The sequence below is a fragment of the Astatotilapia calliptera genome, chromosome 9 (genome assembly GCF_964374335.1).
Source record: "Astatotilapia calliptera chromosome 9, fAstCal68.1, whole genome shotgun sequence".
Taxonomy (NCBI): domain Eukaryota; kingdom Metazoa; phylum Chordata; class Actinopteri; order Cichliformes; family Cichlidae; genus Astatotilapia; species Astatotilapia calliptera.
The window spans coordinates 5,737,341-5,752,027 of record NC_137430.1 but is presented as its reverse complement, the minus strand read 5'-3'; the positions used below and the strand labels follow the sequence as shown (position 1 = coordinate 5,752,027).

The 14,687-nt window shown below is 43.0% G+C and overlaps 1 protein-coding gene across 2 annotated transcripts in view; it reads right to left on the bottom strand.

The window, feature by feature from the left end:
- Positions 1 to 14,687, bottom strand: part of stk17a (serine/threonine kinase 17a) — a 40,523-nt gene that overhangs the window by 14,478 nt on the left and 11,358 nt on the right. The window contains exon 2 of one of the 2 annotated variants that reach the window (XM_026180291.2): positions 5,997 to 6,209. The exons of the other annotated variant lie outside the window; for it this stretch is intronic. Within the exon in view, the coding sequence (XP_026036076.1) occupies positions 5,997 to 6,209 (213 nt within the window). The remainder of the gene's footprint in view (positions 1 to 5,996; positions 6,210 to 14,687) is intronic. 2 annotated transcript variants of the gene reach the window in all.

Sequence of the window (14,687 nt, the reverse complement as noted above, 5' to 3'; positions counted from 1 at the left end):
ATGTCTGTGATCCACCCCTCCGCTGACTGTTTTTGGGTATGACACAGTGAAAGTAGTTTAATATGATAATATGATGATGATATTATGATGATTCTCAGAGGATATGATCTTTACAGTATCAAACCAGTTTATAAACCAGTATGTATCCATTTTTTTCAGTACGACTGGGCGAGGAGCCATACTTGGACTGATCACGTGCACTCGTGCGGCTCAATACATAATGAACTCCCAGTTGGAGCTCAGCCAGCAGCGAGCGCATGGAGCTCTTTATTGCTCTCATTCATTCTCTGTGGGTAACTGTCCTCTCTCTGGTTAATGATTCTCTGTCGCATTTACACTATTCATGTCTCAGTGTTATTCCCCCTTTTCTCTCTCACTCCCCACCCTCTGCAATGTCATGAATAGATTTCTATGACCCTCATTCGTAGACTATTTGCCCCCTCCTCCCTCTATCCTTCAATCCTCCATCACCATTTGCCCCACTGCCCGAAATATCTGTCAGCTGCTGGCCAAATAAAAGACGGGGAGAAAAGAAAAAAGGAAAGACTGTGTTGTCAACATCCCATGTCAGGAAGAATGGAAGCATTCTGCTCTATTGCCCTCCCATATAAAAAGGATAGCGAAAAGAATGGGGGACAGTACATAGACCGAATAGCAGCAACATGGGCCTAGATTTCCTTGTCTGTAGTTTTATTATGAATTTAGTAGCTTCTTCTATTCAACAGAATTTAAAATAGAAGATATGGATGCTATTCTACAATCTTCTTTGAGCAAACAAGCAAGGGGAAGAACAACTTCCTTTTAAACAAGAAGAGTAATCCAGCAGAAACAAGCAGGGCTGTCATTGGCCACCACCACTTCAAGGGGTGAAAAGAAACAAAAGACAAAACGGAGAGATGAAGAACAGCTAACAGGACAAAACTCAAACTATAGGCGGGTGTAGACAAGTTAATAACATGTAATCATGGCATAAACAAATCAGAGTAAGACAAGGGCAGCCTGAGCCTAGAGCAGAATCAGGGTCACCTGATCCAAAACTAATTATAAGCTAGATAGAAATACTGCATTCCTAAACACATAAATGAACAAAGAGACAGACAGACTGGCAGACACAAATATTTCTCGTATCGTTATACTTATACATCTACTGTTAATTTCATATAACACCAGTCAAAGTGCAGTATGGTTTGGTCTGTGTGTGTGAGAGATGTGTCCGCATTCAGGACGGCACTTAATTCTGTGATTAGCCTTTATATGAGCAATGGCTGGGACTGGGATTACAGACTGAGGTGGGCTTACTCGAGCACTTAAAAAAACGAACTTATGGGATCTTCTTAACTGGACAGATTGCGCTGTATGGCATGTGCTGCTGACAGCACATAATCCTGCAAAACACTATAATCTGTGAAACACTGGCAGAACACACACTCATCTCTCACAGACAGAGTGAAATATGAGGCCCAGGCTGTGGACATGACATTACATTTCTTCAGCTACTGACAAATTAAGCGCTAAAAAACTGCATTAAATGCAACGAGTTTTGGTCAGAAATTTGTCATTACTGCTTAGATGTCAAAGACATGATGCAAACATTCTAAAGCCTGGACAAAAAAATCCTGCTGGCTGTGAAACCATGACCATGTATTAAATATTTGTGGAGAAAAACATAATGGGGAGCACCACTTTAAATCAAAACCCGCATCGGATTTCACCTTCAAATTAACTGGTAATCCTAAATGTCTGCATACTTTGACTTTTATTAATAGACCATTATCCTCAATAAATAACAAAGTCTAATATTTATGTGTCACTTAAATATTAAATGAGTTCTCTTCAACTGTTGTTTAGAATTTTATCTTTTTAGCCATGTAGCACAGGACACATGCATGTGTACCACGTAGCTACTTCATCATATAAATACTATGATATAGTAGCTCAGTACGAGACCAAGGGAGGAATCAGTCTTCAGTTTCAACTCTTCTCTCCTTGTCATCACAGCAGTGGATTCTTGTCCTTTTTGGGAAGGCTGAGCAGACTAAACCTTCCCAATAAAGTATAGTTGGTTTCAAGAAATGACACATTTGGTTAAGAGAACTACACAAGAGAAGAAAAATAACATAAGAGGTGACCTCATATGTGGGATTCCTAATTATTCTTAAAAGCTTTAAGACTCACTTGGACTTCCTAACAATTGGGATAACTGGCATGTACCATTCTGTCTGTGCAGTGAAAATACTAGTACAATCCTCAGCACTGTCAGAGGTTCTGTGTACACATGACAGCTGATCCAGAATGTGTCAATGCCATCTAATCTAGCAGTTTGCTCTCAACTGGTTAAACACACATTCTGTGCGTCTGTGAGTATGCACGCACGCACGCACGCACGCACGCACGCATGCATGCATGCATGCGTGCGTGCGTGTGGGGATGGGGGAGGTGGGATTCACTATGGTCTGGCATGCAGGCAAAATCCAATATGGCATTGGCTGGGATAGAGACAAGGATAGACTAAGAGATTGGAAGTGAGAGAGACCTTAATCAGCCTGGCATGTCATGAACTGACACACACACACACACACACACACTTAGAACCAGGTCAAGCATACCCAAACGTGACCAGTGAGATGAGATCAACAACTCATGCAGCTACTGCAGCCTAAATTACAGTTTCCCATTTATGTGTAATAATGCCACGCTAGCTCAGACGGAGCTGTCTTTCAGTTTGTCTCTATTACTGCTGTCTGTCTGTCTGTCTGTCCTCCTCACCAGAAGACAGAGGAAACCAAATCCATATCCTATAATGCAAATGGCGTGTGTGTATACATAAGAAAAAAGCAGAGCACATTGTTAGAATAGCTAGTGTTTGCTGAAGCATTAAAGTTTGGCCTGAAGCTTTGTAGGACTAGAAAGCTCATTCACACCAATACCCCTCTGTTTAACCCCACTATGTACAATAGTAGTCCATAAGTCTACTATTCCATGGCAACGTGATCATTCAAAATAATACAAATATTAGTGCATCTAAAAATATTTATAAAAGAAAAAAAGCTTGAAAAACTAAACTTTCATTTTAGAAAAATGAAATTTTTAAAATTAATTTCATTTTTAAAAATTGGAAATCATTCGATCCCTATACAACCGTTGCAAGAGCTTGGTTCGCATTGCCGGCAATAAGTCGGACTCGTTCCCGGTGGGTGATGGGCTCCGCCAGGGCTGCCCTTTGTCTCCGGTTCTGTTCATAATTTTTATGGACAGGATTTCTAGGTGCAGCCCAGTGGCGGAGGGCTTTCGCTTTGGTGGCCTCAGAATCTCATCTCTGATTTTTGCGGATGATGTGGTTCTGTTGGCTTCATCGGGTGAGGGCCTCGCACTGGAACGGTTCGCAGCCGAGTGTGAAGCAGCAGGACTGAGGATCAGCATCTCCAAATCTGAGGCCATGGTTCTCAGCCGGAAAAGGGTTGAGTACCCACTCCGGGTCGGGGATGAGTTCCTGCCCCAAGTGGAGGAGTTCAAGTATCTTGGGGTCTTGTTCGCGTGTGATGGGAGAAGGGAGCTGGAGATCGACAGACGGATTGGGGCTGCAGCTGCAGTAATGCGGACGCTGCACCGGTCCGTCGTGGTGAAGAGGGAGCTGAGTGTAAAAGCGAAGCTCTCAATTTACCGGTCGATCTACGTCCCTACCCTCACCTATGGCCACGAGCTGTGGGTAGTGACCGAAAGAACGAGATCGCGGATACAAGCGGCAGAAATGAGCTTCCTCCGAAGTTTGGCCATCCGGGAGGGGCTCAGAGTAGAGCCGCTGCTGCTCCACATCGAAAGGAGCCAGCTGAGGTGGTTCGGGCATCTGACAAGGATGCCCCCTGGGCGCCTCCTGGGTGAGGTGTTCCAGGCATGTCCCACTGGGAGGAGGCCCCGGGGCAGACCCAGGACACGCTGGAGAGATTATATCTCTCGGCTGGCCTGGGAACGCCTTGGTGTTCCCCCGGATAAGCTGGAGGAGGTGGCTGGGGAGAGGGAGGTCTGGGCCTCTTTGCTTAGGCTGCTGCCCCTGCGACCCGGCCTCGGATAAAGCGGATGAAGATGGATGGATGGAAAATTGGAAATCCATTTTCTCTAATCGTTACAGTATTTCATTTTGAGTGTGAGGAAATTACTACTCAAACAGTATAAATTCAGTTCAGTACAAGTAACTGCAATCATGGGATGAAGTTCAGTGACACACCTCACAAGGTGCTTAAGCGACAAATGATCATTGATGAAAATGATTGGAAACTTAAAAATTGTTGTAGGACAGGGCTCACAAGGAACAGGGATGACTGCATCATAGAGAGGATTGTCAACAGGGCTGCCACAAACGATTATTTTGATAGTCGACTAGTCACAGGTTATTTTTGCGATTAGTCGACTAATCAGATCATGTAAAACGTACAGCTTATTGCACCAGCAGCATCTGCTCTTATATAACTATCATTAGCTTACAGCTTTAAGTGTTTAAGGTATGTGCTGACTAAAAATAAAGACAAGATGATAGTTTATTACATTTTAATGAAATTTGCAGACTTGCACACTTCTGTTTAATCAGTTTATTGACGTTTATTCAGCTGTGTAAAACCTATAACTTTAATCTCAGCCAAACCAATTTACTCAGGAACAAATAAAATACTGAAAAAAGACAAACAATAACATTTTTAAGTTATCTAAGTGACTTATATATCATGTTTAACCTGAGTAGCGAAAGACGGCGGTGGGTTTGAAAACGATTTGCCGGGAGTCCGGTGTTCTCACCGGCTCTAGTGAGCCTTAAACCCCGGCTAGCTATCGAGCTGGTGGGTAACAGACGTCTCCGAAAACGGTGGAGCACTTCTGAAAATATGTGGTGTCTTGATAAACTGAGCAGATATTTGAGGTTGGGGTGAAAGCCACCACATACAGATGTCCTGAGGAAAGGAGCTACGACTGTCACATTCCTAATATCAAGTCACTCTTGAATCAGAGACAATATCAGCCCAAAGTCCTCGTTTCAGATGGAAGTAAATATATTTCATTTGGAAATCACATGACGTTTCTGTAGTCTGTGGTGATATGGGGTGTCATGTAATCTGCTAGTGTGGGTGATTGTTGGTTCACTGTGTCCTGACCTAAGCGCCACAGGGAATCTAAGGGGCACTGTCAAGTAGAAGAGGAGAAATCCCTGACCCAAAAATACAGATGAGATGAATGCTGCTACAAAAACATGTCACACTGCTGAAACTGAAATTAATGGTAAAGAAGGTCCAGCCAAGTTTGGAGTGTGGAAATAGTACTACAACTTACCTAAAAACTCTTTTCAGACGATGGATATTTCCGGATTGTAAATCCTTTTTCATTAAATCTTAAATATTCTAACAATTTGAGATAGTGGATTTCCTGAGATTATCATTTTGATGTAAATAATTTAAAATGTAATTTACTTTTTTCAAGATATTTTGAGAAGCACTAGTTTTTTTTGAATAAGTGGTGATTTTTGAGACTAAAAAAAAAAAGCTTAAAAGACCCTGAAAGAGATCTTTATAGCAAAACAAAGAATTTTCATAAGATTTATTCTCACAGTAACTGCCAGTAACCTTAATATAATTAACAATGATTACAAGTTTACTCTGGATTATAAATCTTTATAAACAGTCTATGGTTAATATGGTGTCAAGCAAGTGTCGCCACTTGATAGCCACTGTGAAATGCTTCTGGGCACTTACTACACCATTACTGTGGAGCATTATCTAAATTATCATTAATTCATTTTACCGGGATAAAAACTGGATGTACAGTATTTATCCTAAAATGTTTGCTAACTTTGTGCCAAAAACAATTTGAAAATGCAATTTTTGCCCCTTTACGTTTTTGCACTTTTGAATTGCCATTCTGTTTCTTTGCAGTATGTCTGCTGGTGTTTCCCAGTAGGTCTCCATTTCTAAACAACATGAAAGGAAAGGTTTCAACCTTGAATTTTTGACACTCACAACTCCAGAACTAGCACCATCTCTGAAGCCATCTCGTAGACCTGGTGGAGGTTGACCACATGGGGACAGGCGCTGGCCAGTTCAAGTAGTGCAATCTCATGGATGATCTCCATCCGGCAGTCCTGCCCTTTCCGTCTCTTCCTCATTATCTTAGCAGCGTACTCATGACCCGTGCACTTCTCCACACACTTTCTGACCACAGCAAACTTTCCCCTGAAAGAAAGGAAGACCATCAGAACTATATTCATAACAGCCACTGGTAGATGACAATATAACACTGACACTGCATGCTCATTGCACTGACCAATTAAAGAAACGAAAAAAAACAAAAACAAAAAAAAATGTAAATAATTTAATGCAATTTTATTTATACAGTGCCAAGGTAGGCATAAGGTACACCCTACATATAGATACATACATATAGAGAAAACTCAATTTAATGATTCTGTCACGATCTGGTACAGGGATTCAAGCGCAGAGCGGTAAGGTATCTCCAAGGTGTGGTTTATTTACAGTGCAGTGCAATATATGTACAGTGAAGGGATCCAAAACTCCGGGGGGAAATCACAGGGTAACTCGCTCACGTCTTCTTCTCTCACACTCACACACTTTCCCGCAGCAGGGAGGTCGCAGGTCCGGGGGGGGGGGGGATCTGAAGCAGACGAGAAGGCAGGTCACCAACTAATCACAAGTCACGGATATGAAGCACAAGAGCTGTGAGAACACTAACGTTAGGGGTACAATCATCCAGCGACGAGAGGATCTGTGTTCCAGCCTCAAATAGTGCTCCCGGTGATGATGGGTGAGTGTTGTCAGGTGTGTGTGTGGGCCAAGGGCGGGAGCCCACAGTGAGCTCCGCCCAGGCAGAGAGGGAGAAAACAGCAACAGCAATTGTAGCCTTGTGGGGCCGACCGGGCAGGCACGGAGACCATGACAGATTCAGTGCAAATAGTGAGTGAGAAAGGTGACCGAAGAAGAAACACTCAATGCATCATGGGCAGCAGCCTACACCTATTGAAGCATAACTAAGGGAGGATTTAGGGTCACCTGATCCAGCCATAACTATATGATTTAGCACAAAGGAAAGTTTGAAGCCTAATCTTAAAAGTAGAGATAGTGTCTGTCTCCCGAATCCAAACTGGAAGCTGGTTCCAAAGAAGAGGGGCCTGAAAACTGAAGACTCTGCCTCCATTCTAATTTTTAATACTCTAGGAACAACAAGTAGGCCTACAGAGCGAGAGTGAAGTGCTCTAATAGGGTGATATGGTACTATAAGTTCATTAGGATAAAATGATGAATAGATGATGATACATCATCTGTTCCCAGATTCATTCCTATTTTCTATTATTGCAAAAACAGAACAAACACTGAAGGTTCTTCAAAATGTTCACAAAGAACAGCATTATTGAACTCTGTGCTGTAGGGGTAGTTATAGTTAGCCTAGAGCAAGAAGAGAAGCTGTGAAATTAAAATAAAATTGATAAAGACTTGTAAGACTTGTACAGCCCTGTGCCTGAAGCAGTGAACCAACTTGCTTGTGAGAGTCATGGGGCCGATGCTGCTGGGAGCTACAGATTCCAGCACTGATCCGTGCTTTCTGCCAGTGTGATCCCATGACAAAAACCTGCTACACATCAATTACCATACCATGCCGTCTTTATTTATAAAGCACTTTATGAACCCTGGTTTTAGTTTAAAGTGCTGCACATATACAAATAGCATAGACAGGAAATAAAATCAAATATGTTAAAAAACAGAATTATTTAAAAAAAAAAAGTCAACCTGTTTTAAGAAGAGCTTTAAAATCAGAAAGAGAAGAGGTCTGCCTAACCTACAACAAAATCATGATCACCTCTAAATTTACGCTTGGTTTTGGCACCTCAAGGAGCTGCTGACTGGTGGACCTAAGGGAGCAGGCAGGTGTATATGGCTGTATTAGCTTGGAGAGGTAAGAGGGGCCAGGCCATTAAGAGACTTAAAAACAAATAAAAGAACTTTTAAAAAGGACCCTATAAAGTACAGGCAGCCAGTGGAGTGAAATTAAAATGGGTGTAAGTCCTCAGTTAAATGACACATGGCAGACGCCTAATGGACACATCGCTAACCCAACAATAAAGTGCGTTACAGTAATCGAGTCTAGATGTAACAAAAGCGTTGATGACTGTCTCTTGACAAAACAGGCTTTATTTTGGCTAACTGCCTCAAATAAAAAAAGCTAGCTCTTAACAACAGCTCTGACCTGGTTTTCAAGTTTAAGATTTGCTCTGCCCAAGCAGAGAAGCCCAGACCTCCCTCTCCTCAGCCACCTCCTCCAGCTTGTCCGGGGGAACACCAAGGCGTTCCCAGGCCAGCCAAGAGATGTAATCTCTCCAGCGTGTCCTGGGTCTGCCCCAGGGCCTCCTCCCAGTGGGACATGCCTGGAAAACCTCACCCAGGAGGCATCCTTGTCAGATGCCCAAACCACCTCAACTGGCCCCTTTCGATGTGGAGGAGCAGCGGCTCTATTCTGAGCCCCTCCCAAATGGCCGAACTTCTCACCCTATCTCTAAGGGAGAGGTCAGCCACGCTTTGGAGGAAGCCCATTTCCGCCGCTTGTATTCGAGATCTCGTTCTTTCGGTCACTACCCACAGCTCGTGACCATAGGTGAGTGTATTGGCGTAGATCGACCAGTAAATTGAGACCGGTACCGAGGGACACGGTCGAATGCCTTCTCCAAGTCCACAAAACGCATGTAGACTGGTTGGGCAAACTCCCATGCAGCCTCAAGTATCCTCAAGAAGATAAAGAGCTGATCCAGTGTTCCACGACCAGGACGAAAACCGCCTTGTTCCTCCTGTATCCGAGGTTCGACTAACGGATGGACTCTCCTCTCCAGCACCCTGGCATAGACTTTCCCATGGAGGCTGAGGAGTGTGATTCCCCTGTAGTTGGAACACACCCTCCGGTCCCCTTTCTTAAAGATGGGGACCACCACCCCAGTTTGCCAGTCCAGGGGTACTGCCCCTGATCTCCACGCAACATTGTAGAGACGTGTCAACCAAGACAGCCCTACAACATCCAGAGCCTTCAGGAACTCGGGGCGGACCTCGTCCACCCCAGGGGCTCTGCCATCAAGGAGTTGTTTAACTGCCTCAGTGGCCTCGCCCCCAGAGATTGCTGGGTCATCCCCTTCGTCCCCAGACTCTGCTTCCGCCACAGAAGATGTGCAGGTGCGATTGAGGAGGTCCTCCAACTATTCCTTCCACCGCCCGAAAATTTTCTCAGTCGAAGTCAGCAGCACTCCACCCGCAATATTCACAGTGCAGGTAGAACACCGCTTTCCCTTCCTGAGTCGCTTGACGGTTTGCCAGAATCTCTTCGAGGCAGTCCGTAAGTCTTTTTCCATGGCTTCTCCGAACTCTTCCCACACCCGAGGTTTTGCTTCAGCCACCGCCCGCTGCCTCCGGAGTCCCACAGGCTAACCAAGCCCGGTAGGACTCTTTCTTCAACTTGGTGGCTCCCTTCACCTCCCTCCCTCGAACATGGTGTTTGTTATAGCCAAACTGTGGTTTGCACAGAAGTCCAATAACAAAACACTGCTCGGGTTCAGATCCGGGAGGCCGTTCCTCCCAATCATGCCCTTCCAGGTCTCGCTGTCATTGCCCACGTAAACATTGAAGTCTCTCAGTAGGACAACAGAGTCCCCAGGAGGAGCACCCTCCAGTACCCCACCCAGGAACTCCAAGAAGGCTGGGTACTCTGAACTAAGTGTTATGATACTCTGTCTCTCTTCCATTGTTAATTGCTTTTTTCTCCTTTTTGTAGCAACACACTTTCTGCAATACAATACTGTTCAACTGATGCTCACCAAAGTGTGTTCAAACACTGCTTTTATACAGACACGGGGTTGTAAGTAATCCAGAAAAGTTGAAACACCTGTAGGAATTAGTAGCACCAGCTTTCAAGGCTTGATCAACCTCCATTGCTGCAGAACAGCTTTAAATTGTTAACCCATGTTGTGTTCCCTGAAAAAGGCCTTTTTAATAATTCTGAAATGTACATTATTTTTCAGTTTTGGGTAACCTTACCTTTCTTTTTTTAAACCTCTGGCAGTTCACCACTTAAATGTGTACCACTTCAAGATATTCACTGAACTTGAACAACTTGAATTGCAATAAATAACTGGAAAAATTGGGGTGTTCTAAAACTGTACAGTGTATGTACAAGTAATCCCACATTAGCCCCATCCATTAGCTCTTCAAATCTTTAGTGTAATCTCTTCAATCAGAAGAAAACTGGCTTAAACAGAGAGGGATTGAAATAAGGGGCCAGTAAAACATGAGTGAGGATTATATTGGAATTTTAATTCAATTCAATTTTATTTATACAGCACCAAATCACAACAACAGTCACCTCAAGACACTTTATATTGTAAGGTAGACCCTACAATAATAGATACAATTTGAATTTGATTCGAATCATTCAAAGTTACTCTAACAGAATTCAAAAATAAAAATACTGAGTTTTGCATTAGCATATTAGTTCTGCGATGTGATTTTTTTGGACATGCTGCATGTCAGAATCAGAGAGACTTTAAATCTAAGAATTACTACCATACTACCAGGATAATGTTAGTTTACTTGGTAATTCTAAATTGGCCAAGCATGACAGACATGAAGTGCACAAAATTAGAATCAAGCACTGCATAAATGTGTGGTTAAATGTGGCTTGTAGTCAAAAATGCTTTCAGTGGTCAGTAAGGCAATATATGAACACCAGCCCATATTACTTTATGCCTGTTCTCTTGAGATAACATTGTGTTCAACTTGAAGCTGGTCTCATAATATAAGTCACTAAGATATTTTAAGAAACTAACTCCTTTAGCATGCACTCTTCTACTTCACATTTCCTTTCATTAAGCACTTTCAAAGATTTATACTAGAAAGCAAGTCAATGCCTTCCTGTTACAGTGAATGGGAAACTTCCTCAGAGCCTACACTCAGCTTTTTCTGTCCACCACACTAAGCGGTTCTGGCATTTCCTTTTTATTTTGTAAACCTTTCATCTATTCAGCTGTGCACATGAATATTGCAGTGAACAGGAAACAGACAATACTGCACCAACTGATTGACCGTGTACTAGAAAACTGAAGATTTACTAACTTCGATGACGATCGTATTATTTTGAGCACCAGCTCTCAGCCAAATAAACTTTTGCATAAACATGCAAAAGAAAAAAAAATGTTATATTTAAAATAACAAGTAGCAGGGGATGAGAGAGGGAGGATGGAGAATTGATCAGTTATTGGTATCGGAAAGTAGTGCACTGGAAAGTTGTTGGCCATGCATATTAATTAATGAAGGTTTATATTGGGATTGCTTTAAGCAGCCACCCTTAAAAGACCTCTGGGAGCAGTGCGTCACGTTCTAGCAGTGGTCTTGCCTGAAAAACGCAGAGAGACGCGGTTTAGTTTGGAGTCTAGGCCTGCCTTTCAGAAACCATACTGGGCCACCGCAGCCTTTTCTAAAGCAGCGTCAGCACATTTCCAAAGCCAGCAGCCTCATTCACAGGCTACACCCTGAAAGAGATGGCTTTTGTGCATGTGTGCAAGTCCATGTATATGTGCACACACATGCACCAAGCCAGAAGTGATGAAATGGTCACAATTATTGAAATAAATAGTCTTTAGGTTTAACAGGTGGATTTCTGAGGTGCTAAATGGCCTGTATTTGTATAGTGCTTTACTTGGTCCCTAAGGACCCCAAAGCGCTTTACACATTCAGTCAGTCATCCAACCATTCACACACACACACACACACACACACACACACACACACACACACACACACACACACACACACACACACAGGTGATGGTAAGCTACATTGTAGCCACAGCCACCCTGGGGCGCACTGACAGAGGCGAGGCTGCCGGACACTGGCGCCACCGGGCTCTCTGAACAGGTGAAGTGTCTTGCCCAAGGTCACAACGACCGAGACTGTCGGAGCCGGGGCTCAAACCGGCAACCTTCCGATTACAAGACAAACTGCCAACTCTTGAGCCACGATCGCCCCCTGGTGCTATGCTATAACAGTGATTTTGCAGCCACCATCCTATCCAGCTGCTCACAGATATCTCACCAGCCCATCACATGGCAGCAAAGTAATACATTTAGGCATGAAGACATTGTTAAAATCACTGCTGAAGTTCAAGCTCTAGTCATCAAAAATGTGTAGGTAATGTAGGTTTTCTACCAACTATTAGCCATCAGTAGTTGGAGTGTATCAGTGTTCTGGCTGCGTTGTCATAGCTAGTCCCTGTGAAAGGGTGCCCTAGATTCATTTAATGAAAAAGATTTTCAGGTAGAAGGTGGGACAGGTGTTAGCACGATTACCTCACAGCAACAAGGTTGTGAGTTGAATTCCACCATTAGCTTGGGGAATTTGCATGTCTATTCGGCTTTCTCCCACAATCCAAAGACATGCAATTAGTGGGTTTAGGTTAACTGGTTATTCTACATTTCCCAAAGGTGGTTATGATTGCCTGTCTCCATGCATTAGACTGGTGACCTGTCCAGGGTGTACTCTGCCTCTTGCCCTAAGACAATTGGGATAGGCTCCAGCGACCCCACTAGCTCAGCGTCTAACACTTCCACTACCATCACTGACCAGTTTGCATCCAACCCTAATCCATTTGGATTAGGGTTGGATGCAAACTGGTAATGTTGATTTACTGACATCAAAGATGTCACTGATCCTAAAGCTGAAAAAACATGACTTTAATAAATGTGTTTTCAGACAAGTAACTTTTGGGGTTGGCAAAGATAAACTCAATCAGGATTGCTGATAAATTATTAAGCCTTGGCCTTGCCAAGTTAAAAGACCCTGTAGAATCTTCAGCACCACATTCAAATATTTAAGTGAGTGCATGAATACTTTTAACCATGTGTGGATTGTTGTTTCTTAAAGTTATTAAGCATGTATGCTATATATTCAGCCCACCTTGGAAAAAGAACAGTTTAAAGAAATGTTTAATAGCCCAAAATTGCCATGACATTCATGCTCATGATGAGCTGAAATCTTCTAGCCACAAAAGTATTGCTTTTAGGTCCCAAAATGTTTCAAGCTACAGTAAACATGTTTGTAAACATGTTTGTCCCCCAAACATGTTTATGTATAAGGTAATGTGAGCTGTGGGTCCCCTTGCCACTTGCTCTTTCATCAAGAACCTTGGGATGACTATTTGACTCAGTTTTCACGTTGGATGCTAACAATCAATTAAGAAATATTGCCAAATTGAGTTACATGCTGTCACACTCTGAATTATTTAATCACATTTGAATTACTGTAATTCACTTGTCTGAGCAAACGTTTAAGGGTCCACTTTAAGATTCTGGCTTTGACTTTTAGAATATTGCAGTCATAAATATGCATTGATTGGTGTGTAATTCTGTCTTCCAAGACATCGATGCACTCTCATAAACTTGGAATTACCCTATTAAAAATATATATGAGCGGGCACCGGATTTGTGGAAGCTGCCATGTTTCCCCATCAATCTTGAATACAGTGGTTGAGATGGACATCGCCATTCCACCTAATTTCATTTTCTGTATATGACTAGAGCAGTGGTTCCCAAACTTTTTTTGCTAGACCCCCCTTTGTTTTACAAGAAAAATGTTTGCGACCCCCCTCCCGCGTGCACACACACATCCTCCAACCACACACACCCATATTTTGCTCCATTTATTTCACACCTCAAACATTTATTAAACAATTAAGCAAATACAAGTAATCTGCAATAAATTACAGGTAGTAATAAAATAAACTACTAACTCTTTTACGCTACGTCCACACCTACACGGGTATTTTTGAAAACGCAGCTGTTTCGTCCACACGTAAACGGTGTTTCGAATCACAGAATCACTCCTTTTTTGCGTTTACGTGTGGACGAGGAATACAGAGTTCGTCACACGACGTCAAAGGTATGTGCCTTTTTTCACGTCACGCTGTGCGCCACGTTATTGTTTACATGAGATGAATAGCAGAATGGCAGATAGAGACAAAATACTGTTGATCTGAGTATCTTCAGGTTTTACAGGCTTACATACACACGCAGTTACTGTCCCTCCATTTACAAAGACAGAGGCGTCACAGTGTGATTATTTTACATGTAGTTGTTTTTTTCCTGTTTAATAATATTCAACATTGCTGTCAATGCATTTTTCAAAAAATGCCTCTCTGTGCAAAATGGGTTTAAAAACAAACAGCTGTGGGATACTGTTTGACCGGGATTTGAACCGGGGAACAAATCGTGGCAGGATCAGCCTGATATTATTTGTATCCCACTGTAACTTCACTGTATAAAGAGCTAACATCTCCAAAATGTCAGGAGTAGTTAGTCATTACAACAAGTGTTTGTGAACTAAAAATCAAGAATGTGGGATACCGTTTGTCCGTGATTTGGAGAGCCCAGCGCTGCTCCCGATGCAGGGAAAACCAATCCTGCAGGGAGACCTACCTCAGCACTTGTGCAGGTGAAACCAAAGGGAAGACATGCTTCACCATATTGTCTAGTCTTTGGCTTAGAATGAAGTTGCTTTGCGTTTGTACGGGCGCCCCATGCTAGCAGTGTGCAAGCGTTTTGTTTTTTTTCCCCACTTTTCATACCGTGCCCCCCCCCTACAATGGCTCCACACTTTGGGAAGGTCTGG